Source organism: Saccostrea echinata, unplaced genomic scaffold (assembly GCF_033153115.1).
Source record: "Saccostrea echinata isolate AGI-Se365-2 ecotype Australia unplaced genomic scaffold, CSIRO_AGI_Sech_v1 ptg000023l, whole genome shotgun sequence".
NCBI lineage: Eukaryota > Metazoa > Mollusca > Bivalvia > Ostreida > Ostreidae > Saccostrea > Saccostrea echinata.
The window spans coordinates 8,579,685-8,595,409 of NW_026889772.1; the positions used below are offsets into that span (position 1 = coordinate 8,579,685).

Below are 15,725 nucleotides of genomic sequence, written 5' to 3' on the forward strand. Positions count from 1 at the left end.
ATTATTTTGTCAACATTTATTCATTAAATCTTTCGTACATACGAGTAACCCAAGAAATTACGTCCACTTGAACCGACAAAATTTTGCTTGCCCACGAACATTCACCTTAAAGAATTAAAATGATTCCACAGAATGGTTTTCCATTTTCAAAACTTTTTAGCTAAGATATTGAGAGGCTTAGAATCATCAAACCTTGTAAGCTGATGCATCTCGAGGTCTCAGAGTGTGTCAACTAAAACATACGCTTAGTAACACTGACCCACTTACTGAATTTTAGCGCTTATCTTTTTATAATCTTTCAACATGTATATTTTGCACACTACATATATATGATATGTATGGTCACCAGACCTACATTGTTGATGAATCAGGGAATCACTAATTCCAAAGTAGGTCACGTTGACTTACTTTTTGAAATTATTATTTATCGTAAAATCTTATAGGCCTGTATACTCAAAGGCCTAAGATCATCAAACCTTGTCAGTGAATGTACATCGGGATATGTTGACTGAAAAGTAGGTCTTATTGACCTAGTTTCAGATATCTTTTAACCTATATATTTTGAACACAATGACATTGGAAAGGTAACTAAACCTTGGAATTACATGTAGTTGATGCACCCTTTACACAGGGGTGTGTCAATCCAAACGTAGGCCAGAATGACCTACAGTCTAATTTTTATCATTATTCATGTCAAGCTGAAACTTCAAAAATAGGATACTAAAAGGCCTAAAATCATCAAACTCTGTCAGTTGATATACCTTTGAGCCTCAGAATATGTTGACCTAAACGTAGGACACAGGGACAATGTTGTGCAATTTATATGAAGAGCAATTCTACGCCCTGGACCTCTTGTTTCGGAAATCTAAATGAGCATACATTTTTTGAATATCGTTATTACAAATGAACTTTTAATTTCAGTGATATCCCTGTAATGTACATACATCTGCAAGTCAAAAAAATCTTGAATAATCTTGTTTGATGTTTAAGATTAACATTCTTCATCAATATCGTCAAAAACATAAACTATTCCTCTGAAGCTTGTATTTAATTTTTTTCAAACAGAAGCATGAAAACAGTTTACTATGGTATTAGAGGCCCAACACGGGTGGGCCCTACAAGTCTAGTTCTAATCTGGTCCACTAAGTACATCAAGGCAATAAACACAACGGCGGCCAGAAGACCAGACACAAGAGAGAAGGTCACTGAAGCTATAGACGCTGCTATGTAAGGATCATGAATCAAATGGATTAAAGTTGGACCATTACTTGAAGGATTCACATCATTAGTACACATCGTTTCCAGATTCGTTTCGCATGAGTAGATATGCCAAGCTGCAGGGAGTGGGTACAGCCGAGTGCTAGATCCACAGTATATGTAACCCGAAAATACAGCAAATGTTTCATGCTTTTTTTGCAACTTCTTAACCATTGAGTGAGTTTCGGAACTGTTGAAATGAAGTGATATACTTGAGAACTGTTCTTTTTCGATGTTAATTATTTTTCGAGATAGTTTTGTAGTATTAGGAAATTCTTGGGAAGAAGCTAAAGAAAGATTTTGAAAGCAAAATTTACGGTCATCTTCAAATAAATTTGTTGGAATGTACAAAGAAATAGGAGTGACGTATTTTGATTTGAATATGGTGCCCTGATAATGTTCAATAGTAACTAATTGCAAGACCAGGACTGGTTTTGAGAATTCTAGAAGGAATGGAGAGCTTTCGTTTTCAAGTTGGGAGAGGTATGCTGGAAAATACGCATAGTCAAAGGTTTTTGTCTTGTTGCTTGCGGTTCTTGCTTTGAGTGATGTGTTGGCATTACCTACAATTGGAAAGAAAAAAATAAAGATAAAAATATACAAGTCAACTACAGCTATTGAAGTGTAAGACATTAAAAATTGGGAACTATGCCTTACCAAAGATTTTGTAGGAACTCGTCTCATCGATGAAAAATCTTTGCCCCCACCTTTGATTAGATGGCGGAATTGTAACATCCATATCATTGTCTTTGTAAATCGTACCCATAGCAACAAAAAGAGGTTTGCTACCATTTATCATTATCCCTGATACGTCATAGTTGCATCGAACGTAAACAGAATCATCCTTGTTCAAAAGAAACTGGTATGTGTCAGCTTGAAGGAACCATGTCATGAACTGCTTAGCGACATCCAAGTTTATATATACAGTTGTAAAGTCCCGTGGTGCCGATATGACGAACCACGATTCCAGTTTCCCATTCTGATGAGTCAGCAATTCATTCCATAACGTCTGCACGACATAGACATTCCCCAAACTCTGAAGAGACGGAACTATGAAAGTGCTCTTCCTTGATTCAACATAGAGAACACTGGGTAATGAAGTTTCTACAGTAATACCTGTAAATGAAAATGACTTGATCATGATCATGAAAACACAAATAATTTCTGTGTTCAGTTAAGTAACAGGGAAACAAAAATAAATTTAAGTATTCTTCACAAATGTTTTCGAGTTTAAATTGTTTTGGCAGATATGTTTGTCTAATGGCAATGCTTATTTCTTACTTTAAATGCTGAAATGGACTTACGTAATAATAGTTTTTACTATATTTCTTGATTTTGGTCTATATAAAATGAGTCATTAATATTTTCTTAAACCCTAAATTCATTTATATCTTATCTTATTTTCATGTTACATATTGTAATATCCACCTTAATGTAACAGCTAGTCAGCGTCGTTGTGTGAACGCTACGCCATGTTCATAAGACTTAGTAGAACATAATCTCGACTGGATATGTCAGTTCAAATAGCCAGCATCTCAGCCGAGAATAAAGCGAAATGCAGCATTGATCTTGACTGGTACGAAAATTTTAAGTATCGCCTGTCAACTTTCTTATTGGTATAATAAATAAAAACTCTTTTTGCTTGATTTGATCTCGAACACAGCCACCAATTGCTCCAATTCACATCCAAATGGTATAAAAAGGATTTCGTTGGATATGCGTTGGAGACACTTTTTGCATTCGCTTCAGGATAAGTTTAGCAATTTTCTTGTATTTTGACCATTTATTTTTCCAAAACAAAGTGTTGATTTAAATATGAGCATTCCTAGTTATGCCCCCATTTTAAAGTGTTGTACTTGCAAATGTCAATCAGCCGGTATACCTAGTCGTTTATCTTTTTCTTCATGCCATCGAGCTACAGATCTGCAGCGTAATGACACCTTTCACTCCGGCAGGGTTTGAGACTGATGGTCAAACTATTCTCTACAAATTTTGACCTCAACATTTGTAAGAAGATAGTATTGACATTTGACGCTTGTCTTTTTAGCTCACCTGACCTGAAGGCTCAAGTGAGCTTTTCTGATTGAAAATTTGTCCGTTTTTTGATGTTTTTGTCGTCAACTTTTCTCAGTTTCATCTTCTCCAGAACAACTAGGTAAAGAAACTGGGGGGATAAGCCGAGCCATATGCCTACATAACGATCGATAAAAAATCAGTAAATTCATTTTTAAAAAATTTCACTTTTTTTTGAATTAATGTAATGCTTATTATCATTTGCATACAAATTTGACAAAACCTGAATACTGTAACAGCGAAAATGATTCTGATTAACATAAAAAATGGCATCACGCTCAATTTTCACAAAAACTGACATAAATTGGATGATATAACTACATTTTTAAAATAGAGTGGGTCATCCTACCATTTTTTTGAGAACGATTAATGAAAGGCAATGGAAAGATGTTGCTTTTTACACTTGCAAAAATTTGGTACGAAGACCCACTCTACATAAAAAATTAAGTTAACTTACTTAAATTTTCACCGTGGTCTTAAAAAATTGTAAGTCCAAATACGCTTGCTAAATATAGAGAACTGTATGCTATTTAAATGGGTATGTACGTGTGACTCCGTGGTACAGTGGTTAGCGAGGAGCTCTTTAAAGGGACGTTTATTGAGGAAAGTGTTCGATTTTTTTTTTGGGGGGGAGGGGGTTAATTTTGTTTTACTTTATAAAAAATATCTATAGGAATAACATATTTTTCACTGGAAATAAAAAATATATATACGTATATATATGTAGTAATGAACTCATTTACAGTAAATTATTTAAAATGCCGGATAAAAATCATAATAGATATTTGAATACTTTTATTCATTTTTTTTATTTTTACTACAAGCGCTTTTTATTTATTTTTACTACAAGCGCTTCTAGATCACCACTATCATTATATACAATGTTAACATTTTTATAATATCTCCACAATAAGTGTTAACACTCAATATGCAGATTAATTAATAGAAGTCCCTACCCATGTTAGACACTCGTGACAGTAAATGAGTCAACTGTTTAGCTTGTTTAGAATATAAATATCATTTTGAGAACTACTGTAAACATTACAATGCTTAAGTAAATTCGAACAATTGAGAGTTTTTTTTCCAATGAATGTTCTTGCATAGTCGAAAAATGGGCATGGGCACATGGCTCGTCTTATTCCCCCAGATTCTTTCAACCAAATTTGGCACTATCTTTTCGTGGAGATGATTCAAGATTGTTTAAGTAAAGAACCGTGTCCTCTTTCAAGTGGAGATAATTAAAATTTAGTGAAAATTTAATCTTTTAAAAATTGTTAAAATCTTCTCAAGAATCACTGGACAAGAAAAGATGAGATTTAAGTGATATTCATCACCTAGCATTGAGTTAAGTTTGTTCAAATCATGACCCCCCGGGGTAGGGTGGGACCACACTTGGAGATCAAACTTTTATTTAGGAATATAAGTGGATAAAAGCTTTAAAAATCTTCCCCTCAAAAATATTTCTGCAGATGAGGAACAACAGGACCATAGTGACTAAGGCGAGTTGTTGCTCATAGCCCCCCTTTTTTTTTTGAGATCTTCAAATAAATGGACAACTTTCTCTAGTTTCCACGAGAAGGAAAACGGCAAAGTTAACTACAATATATGTTCAAAGCACATAACAATGCTGTTCCCGATTACGTAAAACATATTTTCTTAAACATTCGCGGAAATGAATTACTATACAATGTACGCAATACGAAAAATTAAAAGTATTTTATTACATGCTTAGGTATATGTAATTACATACTTACATGTATGCATACAGATATGTGCGTACCTTGTTATATCTTTCATGTCTATGAATTAATTTCATGATTTGATTTATTATTTATATAGAGGAAAATAAAACAAACATGATTTAAACACGTTTATTATGATATTGGCGATTGTTGGTCGTGGCATTTTTTAAAAGCAGCAAAGGGGTCGCCAAGCGTAAAGGGCGACCCCAAATTACAACAAGCAGCAGCAGCAGCAGCAAACAACATGAAAGCATATACATATACTATTAATAAGCATAAATATGGCCGTTCCGGGTATACCGCAACCGGTAATTATATTTTATGTATTTTACATAAATTTTACATGTATGTAGAGTTATCGTTCCGGGTTAACCGCGAACGTTACTCAACATATTTTAGCAAGCAAAGCAATGCATGAATTTGTTGAAAGCAGCACACATTTTGCACAGTAATTGAGTTTGTTTTAAGCAAGCAAAGCAGACCAGTTCATGAATCTGTTGAAAAAAGCACACATTTTCAGTAAATAAGTTTGTTTTAAGCAGCAGCAGCACAATGAATTATAGCATCAGTTGAATGGCTCGGCGCAAACGCCACATGGCCGAAACCTTTGGAAACCACAGGTTTCGGTCACCCCATAAAATGGGGAAGCCGCATTCAACTGACCCACGACCAACAGCCCTTAAATAATTATCCTATTTACTGGGTAAAACCTACTTAAACACTTACTCCAGACCCCCCTCCCCCCCTTTTTTTTTTAATTTAACGATACTAGTATTAAATATAGACAGAAAACATGTGCTATTTGCTATTTGCTTACTGGTGTTTTAATATGCAACTTTTATGAGGAATTAAGGAACATATTTTAGATTATCCCTGGTTTTTTTTATAGCAAATATCTACATATAAATATAATGAATAACTAAGGTATTAAGATGCATTACATCTAGAGCAAACTATTATGGCTGGTTCTAGTATACCCCTCTCATTTCAACAGGAGCACAAGTATTCAAGCTGATTTAAAGCAACACTGTTCTGGGGGCAATCTCTGTTACTGATACTGTAGGATTATCATTAGAAATCTTTGCTATCAAATAAATATGTTAATTTGTATTTTGTAAAAGGTCAGCTATTAGGGAATAAAGTCTCACTTATAGTGCTCACATACGTATGTTTCATGTGGTTATAGTATCCATTTTTTTTTACTCCCCCCCCTCCCTGAATCAAAATGAAATCTTGAAATATTATTTATACTTGGTATGCCAAATAAAATCTTATTTAGGATGAATACTTAAATGCAGAATAACATTGTCACCATATTTAAATTCTATTCTTACAGGTTCTAACTCTGTTCAAATTCTTGCTTTTCCAATCAAAATAATCTTTATAATTGAGGAGCCTACACACCATAAACTTGATCCTTCCAGCTACCGTCTACATGTACAAGGAATATAGAACTAATGTAAAGTTTGACTTCTAATGTGTCTTATAGACTCACAGGTCATATAGAATGCCTTCACTACCTAGAACTATGATAGAAACAGGGCAGACATCAGTCAATAATAAATGACTCATAAACAGAGCAACCCCTTCTCCTATCTTACTGGATTGCAAGAACATTTTACTTCATCCTACAATATGAATTATTGTGTAGACATTTCCGGACAGTGCATTACACTCACAATCCTCAAGGTATAGAGACTAATACAATTAAAACAAAATTTCCTCAATTCAGAGAAAAATTGAAAATGTGATGGGAAGAAGACGCTTTCTGGTTAATAAAGGCTTAATCCATACCTTGAACAGGTTTGAAGCTAAAAAGTACTGTTAAAATATATGTGACTGAACCATATAAATTTTGTCATGCATTAAATTTTATAGCTGACGAACAGAATTTTGCTGTTGATTCTGAATGAATGACACGTTTAAAGGGTAGGAACCTAACATAACTGGAAAGAATTTGACAAATGCTTTCATTCTTAGTACATAAACAATAGTTTTGTATTTTCCTAAAATTATGCTTGTAACAGCTTTTGGTGAAATTCCAATGGGCTGGATTGAGAATATTTCTGCCCCTGGATCTTATATCCCTTAGCCATTCACAATACTTACCAAAGAAAATGATCAATGTGAAATATCACTTTCAATTAGCAAACAGCTGGAGCTAAAGTCTTTTGAATAATTGCCTTCTGGTTTCATCAATAAATTGGCTACTTGTAAAAAAGGAAACAAAAATTATGCCTTGTCTTACCTTCAAAATTCCCATACTACCTGTACATGAATCAGTTTAGAGTTGTAATACTTAAGTGTACTTGAAGTGACCTACACCAGACCTTGAACTAATAAATCTCACTGAACCGATACTCCCAATCCTGGTAATTCTTCTGTCATGATGGGCTCAAATGCAGCATTCTTTGCATAGTACACTCTTCTATTGAAAACCCTATCCCCACAGAATTACTTCAATCTGAGAGTCAGATACTAATTATCTTACAATAAAATTCTTTTTATTCCACAAATATTGAATGAGTTGCATTTTTTGAGGTCATTTTATGAGCTCTGAATTAATATGTCTAAAGTTGCAGTAATATTTTAAACCCAAGCATGTGTTTTAGTCTTTATCTGTTGTAAATTGTTCCATGAACTTCCAAGGTCCTATTAAGAAAATGAAATTACCACTCTGAATTATTTTAGTAAACCATTAAAATATGGCAAATGTTTTAACTGAAAACAATCACTGATAAGCCTAATAAGTCAAATATCTAAAAAAAAAAAAACAAAAAAAAAAAAAACAAAAAAAACAAAAAAAAAAAAAAACAAAAAAAAAACAAAAAAAAAAAAAAACCCAAGTATTAAACCTGACTGAACTTTTTACCAATATATTTTTTTTAATAGGGCAAGTATGCTTTATTTAAGTAACTTTGTCAGAAGCAGAGAATTGGAGTATTGATGAATGTACACATTCACAAATGGTTTCCATGTTTGTGTCACACAGAACACCTATAAACTTTGAGTACCTACCCACAGCTAAAAGAATAAAATTTGTCAATCAGCTGGTCATAGCAACATAGCAAAGAGATGTTCTTTTAAAGGGAAACTTGCTCTACTGATCTGTCAGTTTCCTTTATTAACAAGTCTATCTCCCTAATTTCCCCAACCCCAAATAAATTGGAAAATTCAAATTCTTGTTTACTAGTGTAGAACTTTAGGTGGAATGCAAGACTTAGAGTACAAATGATTAGGTGAATAATATGGGGGCATAACCTAGGTCCTTAAAAGGCTAAAGTAAAATACCCTTGCCCTTGATTCAGATTGCACACTGTTAAATTAATTGTATGACATACACTCAGGAAAATTCATTAGCTCTTAAAGAGCAACTGAGTTATCTTTGAAAGCAATTGAATTTGATAAAGCTTACTAGTATGCATAGAAACCAAGGGGGCAACTACAAACTTAAGAAGCTCTTAATTAAATTTTCAGTTTACATTTGAGGTTAAAATATGCAAGAAATAAAGCAACGGCTTTGTCCTGTTGGTTGATTGTGTTGTTTAATGTGGAGGACAATATTAAAGACCTGAACACAAGTCCTAAATGCATGAATAACACATACGCCTAATTTATGGTAAACATTATCCCTACAATATTGAATTTTCCATACTTTGCTTCCAAGCCCCCCTCCCCTTTTCAACATTTCTAGATGCTATAATCTGAAAAATTAAAAAAATAATTTATTTAAAATTCCCTTGTATAAACCAAGAATGTTCAATTTTATTAATGCTGTGAAAAATGACCAACGATCATTATAATGTTTTGATGCTCTTTAGAGAGTTTTCATACGACGTATTTTCTCTCCGAGTATTTCCCTTGGCCGCCATCCCGGTGGTCAACCTGGTAATTATTTTTTTTGTCTTACCAAAGTTGAGAGGGTGTAGCAGAAAAATTTGATGGAAAATCTTTATGGAAGAAAATTATGAAATGAAGGAGGCTTTAACAGTGTTTAACAAATGTATATTTTTCAGAGAAAAAAACAACAACGCTTCTACCCAACAATAGCCAGTATAAAAAGTTAAAGTTGGTTGAATAATGAAGGAATATGAGCATGTTGACCTCCAATATGGCAGCCAACGGGAAATAACTCTTGATAATTTGGGCCTTCTGAAAACTATCTATAAAACTGTTCTTAAATTATTTCATGCCTGAACTTCCTACAATGTAAACATTAAACGATTTTTTTTTTTATACAACCGCCAGTACTGTCCATATCAAAGTTCTTTTTGTGGTTATTATGTTAACTGTTCACATGTTGATTTGTTCAATTGTTAAACTCTTATTGTACTAACATACCCCATGTGGGGGCTTTAGTGAAAATAAAAGTTTCAAGTTTCTATAGCCCCCCCCCCTCCTTTACCACATAAAATATACAACTCCTGAGTTGATCAAGAATTATGGTGCTATAATGTGTATAATTTTTCTTGCAGTTATACTTATATTCATCATGTTGGTAATTCTTTAGTCGTATTTTCAAATATATATAATACCCGAGGACCCAATGGTTGTATTCCAGGAACATTTCTGGTGTTTAACAGACAACCGTGTTCCCCTTTGACCATCTATGAGGAACTCGCTGATTGTAGAACTGGTAGTGACTAGAACCACCATTTTCTTCACTGTTGGCTCCAATGGTATCGGTAATAAGGAAACGGAATTCTCATCGCAGAACGGAACAGCGAAGTAAAATAAGCTTTTTCTTGTTTCTGAAAGAACAGACAATTGCAAAGAATAAGTTGCATAAGGCCATTAAAAATCTTCTAAAAAATTAACGCTTTCCTATTTCAATTCAATTTTAGTTAGGCCTAACAAATCAAAGATCTGAAAAAAAAAACAACAACACTCATACAAAAAAACAACAACAAAAAAAAAAAAAAAAAAAAAAAAAAAAAAAAAAAAAAAAAAAAAAAAACCCCAAATTATAATAATAATAATAATAAAAACTAGAGACTCATTACTAGTAATGAGAAGGTCTTCCGTTATACTACTTCCTGTTTGCACGAAAATGTCTTTTCCAACGTCGGTATTAGCCTAAAACTTAAGTAGAAACAAAATAACTTAAAAAATACTTTTTTGCTTCGTTTCCTCTCACGACCGGAAGTAATGACGACACCCGATTTTTACACGAAGCAAATGAACTGATGACTGACTATAAGTCCTGAAAGTCTTAGACTTCAGTCTTTTACTGTTGTCGAACAATTGTGAGAACAATTTCTAATTTTGAGGACAGGAAAACACACGACCGGAAGTGAACTGAATAAAAATCTTTGAATTTTCTCTTGACTTTTGCAGTATCTACAGCATATGTAAAAAACATTTCAAATACCTATCTATAAGTGATATTTATGAGAAAGTTAAACCACGAAATAACGTAGTTTATCTCTTAAAACCGGAAGTTTAAAGTTTTTGTTTCCGGTGATATCTAACATATTTCAAAACAGCGAAAGGGAAGCAAGAAAGTGATGAAAGTTTTAATTTTAAAAAGAAAAGTTGAAATTTTCGATTTCTTTGATCACTTCCTGTGATGACCGGAAGTGACGGCTGATGCTTTAAACCCTATGTGTTTTGCCTTCTCACCAAGGTTTATTACTCCTATAAGTTTGCTGTCTTACTTTCATGCCTTTTCCGAGATCTCGCCGAAATAACTTTTCATTTTGAAGACAAGAAAACACGCGACCGGAAGTGAAGTTTACTAAGATATTTCATGTCACTCTAGACATCTGCAGTCTCAATAACATATATAAAAATCATTTAAAGAACTCTATCTATAAGCAATATGTTGGGGAAAATTCAAAACCCCTATTATGTAGTTTTTCTCTTATAACCGGAAGTTGTCGTTTTTTGTTTTTCCGCTGGGACCAACATATATCGTAACTGTGAAAAAGATACAATGATATGATGCAAGTCTTATTCCAAAAGAGAAAAGTTGAATTTTTTTATTTCTTTGATCACTTCCTGTGACGACCGGAAGTGACGACTGACGCTCTTAACCCAAATGGTTTTTTCTACTCCTCAAGGTCTAATACTCCTATAAGTTTGGTATCTAAATCTCTTACAGTTTCTGAGATCTCATTCGGACAAGTTCTCATTTTGCGGACATTTAAACGCGCGACCGGAAGTGAATTTTACAAAGATATTTGAGGTTACTTTAGACATTTGCAGTCTTGATAACATATTAAAAATTCAGTTCAAATACGTTATCTATAAAAAATATTTATGGGAAAGTAAAATACTCAAATTATGCAGTTTTTCGCTTATAGCCGGAAGTTGTCGTTTTGGTTTCCGGTGGGACCAACATATTTCAAATCTACAATTTAGATGCAATAATGTGATGAAAGAAAAAGATCAAAAAAGAAAAGTTGAAAATTTCGATTTCTTTGATCACTTCCTGTGCCGACCGGAAGTGACGGCTGACGCTCTTAACCCAAATGGATTTGCCTACTCCTCAAGATCTATTACTCATATAAGTTTGGTGTCTTAATCTTTTACTGTTTCTGAGATATGACTCGGAAAAAATATTTCTGAAAAAAATGGAAATCGGAGATATCTGACGACCGGAAGTGAATTTTGAAAAAAATGAAAAATAAATTTGTAGGTATTTTCATTGTCTATTATCCCTGAAAATTTCAAGAAAATCCATCCAGCCATCTCTGAGAAATCGTCCGAAAAGAAAAGGGAACAAAAATAATAATAAAAAGAAAAAGAAGAAACAGTAGAATCACTATAAGGTCTTCCGACTGAAACGGAAGACCTTAAAAAGAAAAAGAAGAAACAGTAGAATCACTATAAGGTCTTCCGTCTGAAACAGAAGACCTTAATAAACAGTACAATCACAATAAGGTCTTCCGTCTGGAACGGAAGACCTTAATAAAAAGAAAAAGAAGAAACAGTAGAATCACTATAAGGTCTTCCGTCTGAAACGGAAGACCTTAATAACAGAATGCTGTGTGAGGTTCACGTCAAAACATGGCTGACGCAAAACAATTCCTGAATTTTCCCCTTCAATTCGAGCATTTCTGTATTGGATAGGGTGATGTTTGTTTATGAGATGATAAACTATGTGTAAACTTTCTTAGTTTAGCGGAATCATGAACATTTTCGGCGTGATGAATAATTTGTTTACAGTAGTGATGAGGCTTTCGCGCACCTGCAGGAGCGGATCCAAGGATTTACGAATTTAATAAAAACGATGGAAATGAAGTTCTAATACTTATATATATTATTTAATGAAATTATTAATATGCAAGTAATAAATATACAAGAAAATGCTAAGGAATGCAGCTGACAATCGCTACTTTCTAAAGATAAATTAACTCTAAATAAAATAATTATAAATTCTTTAGACGAAACAGAAGAATGAATGGTAGCAAAATATCAAATCACATCAGGGGAACTGAATTTTATTAATGACACTCTTAAGAAGTTCCTTATAAGTTGTATATTTTGTATCTGCCTATTCCACCTGGCTGCTTCGAGTGAGGAGGGGGGGGGGGGGGACGGTCTTGAACATTAACATGTAAATTACCATTATTTTGAAGAGAGAATTAAGCCTTATCATTTTGAAAACTTCAAGAAGAGTTGCTTGTGATATGAAGGTCAAGGTCATTTTATTTATAATCCAAAACATAAAAGCGACATTTGCATTCATTACAGTAAAAGAGAAGGGGGGGTGGGGGGTCTGTAAAGATGACAATGTCTTCTACAGTTGACAAAATAAAAGAGGGGTGAATAAAATGCGCACTCATGATATACATCATATTCAACCATTTTTATTTAATATAAACTTGTTTCCTTGGCAACAGGAAGATTTTTCTGGCCTATCTCAATCACCTGAGAAGTGTTACCTCTACACTTCATCCTAAGCGAATGAGCTCTCAGCAGTCCCCGTAAACTATATATACGACAAAAAAATCAATATTTTGTAGTGTTTAAGAAACGTTGGTCCTACGTTTTCAGAAATTCTAAGATATTTAAAGATATTTAATTCCTTCTTAATCAAATCAAGAAACTGGCAATACGTAAAATCTTCAAAGAGGGGCCATTACATACCCTGTGAATATTACAGAAAAAAGAAGTTAGAAAGACGAAGAAATTGAAAAAATCGACTTTTAAATCCACTTTCTGTGACGACCGGAAGTATTGACGACGGAAAAAATGTTCATAATGACATCTACAAGTCATTATCTATGATATTTGACAGAGTTAACTTTCATACCTTAAGCTGTTCTGGAGAAATGGAGCGGACAAAGTTCTTTACAAAATTTCGGCAATACAATAATATTAAGAATACTAGAAACTCATTACTAGTAATGAGAAGGTCTTCCGTTATACCACTTCCTGTTGGGAGTCGCCTATGTAACACAGTGTTTTGAGCAGTTTTTTGGGCCGGTACTTCTAGCGGAAATAATTTGAGTGGACATGTCCTTTCTAACTTCGGTATTATCCTAAAACTAATGTAGAAAGAAAACAACTTGCAAAAATTCACTTTTTTGTATCACTTCCTGTCACAATCGGAAGTAATGGCGACACACGATTTTACACGATGCATTTGAACTGATGATTGACTATCAGTCCTGAAAGTTTTAGACTTCAGTCTTTTACTGTTGTCAAGCAATTTTGAGAACACATTCTAATTTTGAGTACAGGAAAACACGCGACCGGAAGTGAATTGTGTAAAAATCTCTGAAATTTCTCTAGACATTTGTAGTATCTACAACATATATAAAAAACATTTCAAATACTTTATCTGTAAGTGATACTTATGAGACAGTTAAACATAGAAATAACATAGTTGATCTCTTAAAACTGGAAGTTTAGATTTTTGTTTCCGGTGGAATCTAACATATCACTAAACAGCAAGAGAGTTGCAATAAAGTGATGCAAGTTTTAATCTTTAAAAGAAAACTTAAAATTTTTGATTTTTTATCACTTCCTGTGACGACCGGAAGCGACGGTTAACGCGTTTAATCATATACGTTTTGTCTACTCCTCAAGATCTATTATTCTTATAAGTTTGGTGTCTTAATCTCTTACTGTTTCCGAGATCTCGCTCAGAGAACTTCTCATTTTCAGGACAGGAAAACACGCGACCGGAAGTGAATTTTACAAAGATGTCTGAAATTACTCTAGACATTTGCAGTCTGAATAAAATATCTAAAAATCATTTCAAATTCCTTATCTATAAAAGATATTTATGGGAAAGTATAATACTCAAATTATGTGGTTTTTCTCTTATAACCGGAAGTTGTCGTTTTTGTTTCCGGTGGGACTGACATATTTCGAAACGACAAATAAGATGCAATAAAGTGATGCAAAAAAATGTTAAAAACGAAAAATTGAAATTTTCGATTTCTTTGATCACTTCCTGTGACGATTGGAAGTGACGGCTGACGTTTTTTACCCAAACGGTTTTGCCAACTTGTTAAGATCTATTATTCATAAAAGTTTGGTGTCTTAATCTCTTACCGTTTCTCAGATCTGATTCAGACAAATTCTCAGTTTACGGACAGTAAAACACGCGACCGGAAATGAATTTTACCAAGATATTTGACGTTATTCTAGACATTTACAGTCTTTATAACATATATAAAAATCATTTCAAATACTTATTCTATAAGCGATATTTATGGGGAAGTATAATACTCGAACTATGTAGTTTATCTCTTATAACCGGAAGTTGACGTTTTTGTTTCCGGTGGGACCAACATATTTCGAAACTACAAATGAGATGCAATAATGTGATGCAAAAAAAGATTCAAAAAAGAAAAGTTGAAAATTTCGATTTCTATGATCACTTCCTGTGACGAGCGGAAGTGACGGTTGACGCTCTTAACCCAAATGGTTTTGCCTACTCCTCAAGATCTATTACTCATATAAGTTTGGTGTCTTAATGTCTAACTGTTTCTGAGATATGACTGGGACAAAATATTTTTGAAAAAATCGGAAATCGGACATATCTGACGACAGGAAGTGAATTTTGAAAAAATGAAAAAAAACGCCTGGGGGTATTTTCATTGTCTATCATCCTTGAAAATTTCAAGAAAATCTGTCCAGCCATCTTTGAGAAATCGAGGGGGACACGAAAAGGGGAAAATAATAATAATAATAATAAACACTACAATCACTATAAGGTCTTCCGTCTGAAACGGAAGACCTTAATAATAATAAGAAAAAGAAGAAACAGTAGAATAACTATAAGATCTTCCATCTGAAACGGAAGACCTTAATAACAGAATGCCGTGTAAGGTTCACGTCAAAACATGACTGACGCAAAACAATTCCTGAATTTTCCCCTTCAATTCGAGCATTTCTGCATTGGACAGGGCTGATGGTTGTTTATGAGATGATAAACTATGTGTAAACTTTCTTAGTTTAGCGGAATCATGAACATTTTCGGCGTGATGAATAATTTGTTTACAGTAGTGATGAGGCTTTCGCGCACCTGCAGGAGCGGATCCAAGGATATGCAAATTAATAAAATTTAATAGAAATGAAGTTTTAATACTTTTAAATAGTATTTAATGAAATTATTAATATGCAAGTGATAGATATACAAGAAAACGTGAAATGCTAATGAATGCAGCTGACAATCACTACTTTGTAAAGATA

At 33.5% G+C, this 15,725-nt stretch overlaps 2 protein-coding genes across 2 annotated transcripts in view; both read right to left on the reverse strand.

Moving 5' to 3' along the window:
• Positions 1-748: 748 nt before the first annotated feature.
• Positions 749-15,725, reverse strand: part of LOC133191655 (tyrosyl-DNA phosphodiesterase 2-like) — a 507,986-nt gene continuing 493,009 nt past the window's right edge. The window contains exons 5-6 of the mRNA XM_061327399.1: positions 945-973; positions 749-785 (exon numbers count right to left, since the gene is read on the reverse strand). Of these exons, the coding sequence (XP_061183383.1) occupies positions 749-785; positions 945-973 (66 nt within the window). The remainder of the gene's footprint in view (positions 786-944; positions 974-15,725) is intronic.
• LOC133191551 (uncharacterized) lies at positions 1,047-9,779 on the reverse strand. Its single transcript, XM_061327298.1, has 3 exons — positions 9,608-9,779; positions 1,915-2,373; positions 1,047-1,820 (listed from the first exon to the last, which is right to left on the reverse strand). Exons 1-3 carry the CDS (start codon positions 9,726-9,728, stop codon positions 1,084-1,086), a joined length of 1,317 nt encoding a protein of 438 aa, XP_061183282.1. The 5' UTR covers positions 9,729-9,779; the 3' UTR covers positions 1,047-1,083.

Bases quoted from the DNA above. Each gene is read 5' to 3' on its own strand.
- LOC133191551 (XM_061327298.1), bottom strand. From the start codon at position 9,728: ATGGTGGTTCTAGTCACTACCAGTTCTACAATCAGCGAGTTCCTCATA. The intron at 2,374-9,607 runs GTATTATATATA...TTTCATTTACAG, and splicing joins TACAACCATTGGGTCCTCGG to GTATTACTGTAGAAACTTCA. The intron at 1,821-1,914 runs GTAAGGCATAGT...TTCCAATTGTAG, and splicing joins GAGTTCCTACAAAATCTTTG to GTAATGCCAACACATCACTC.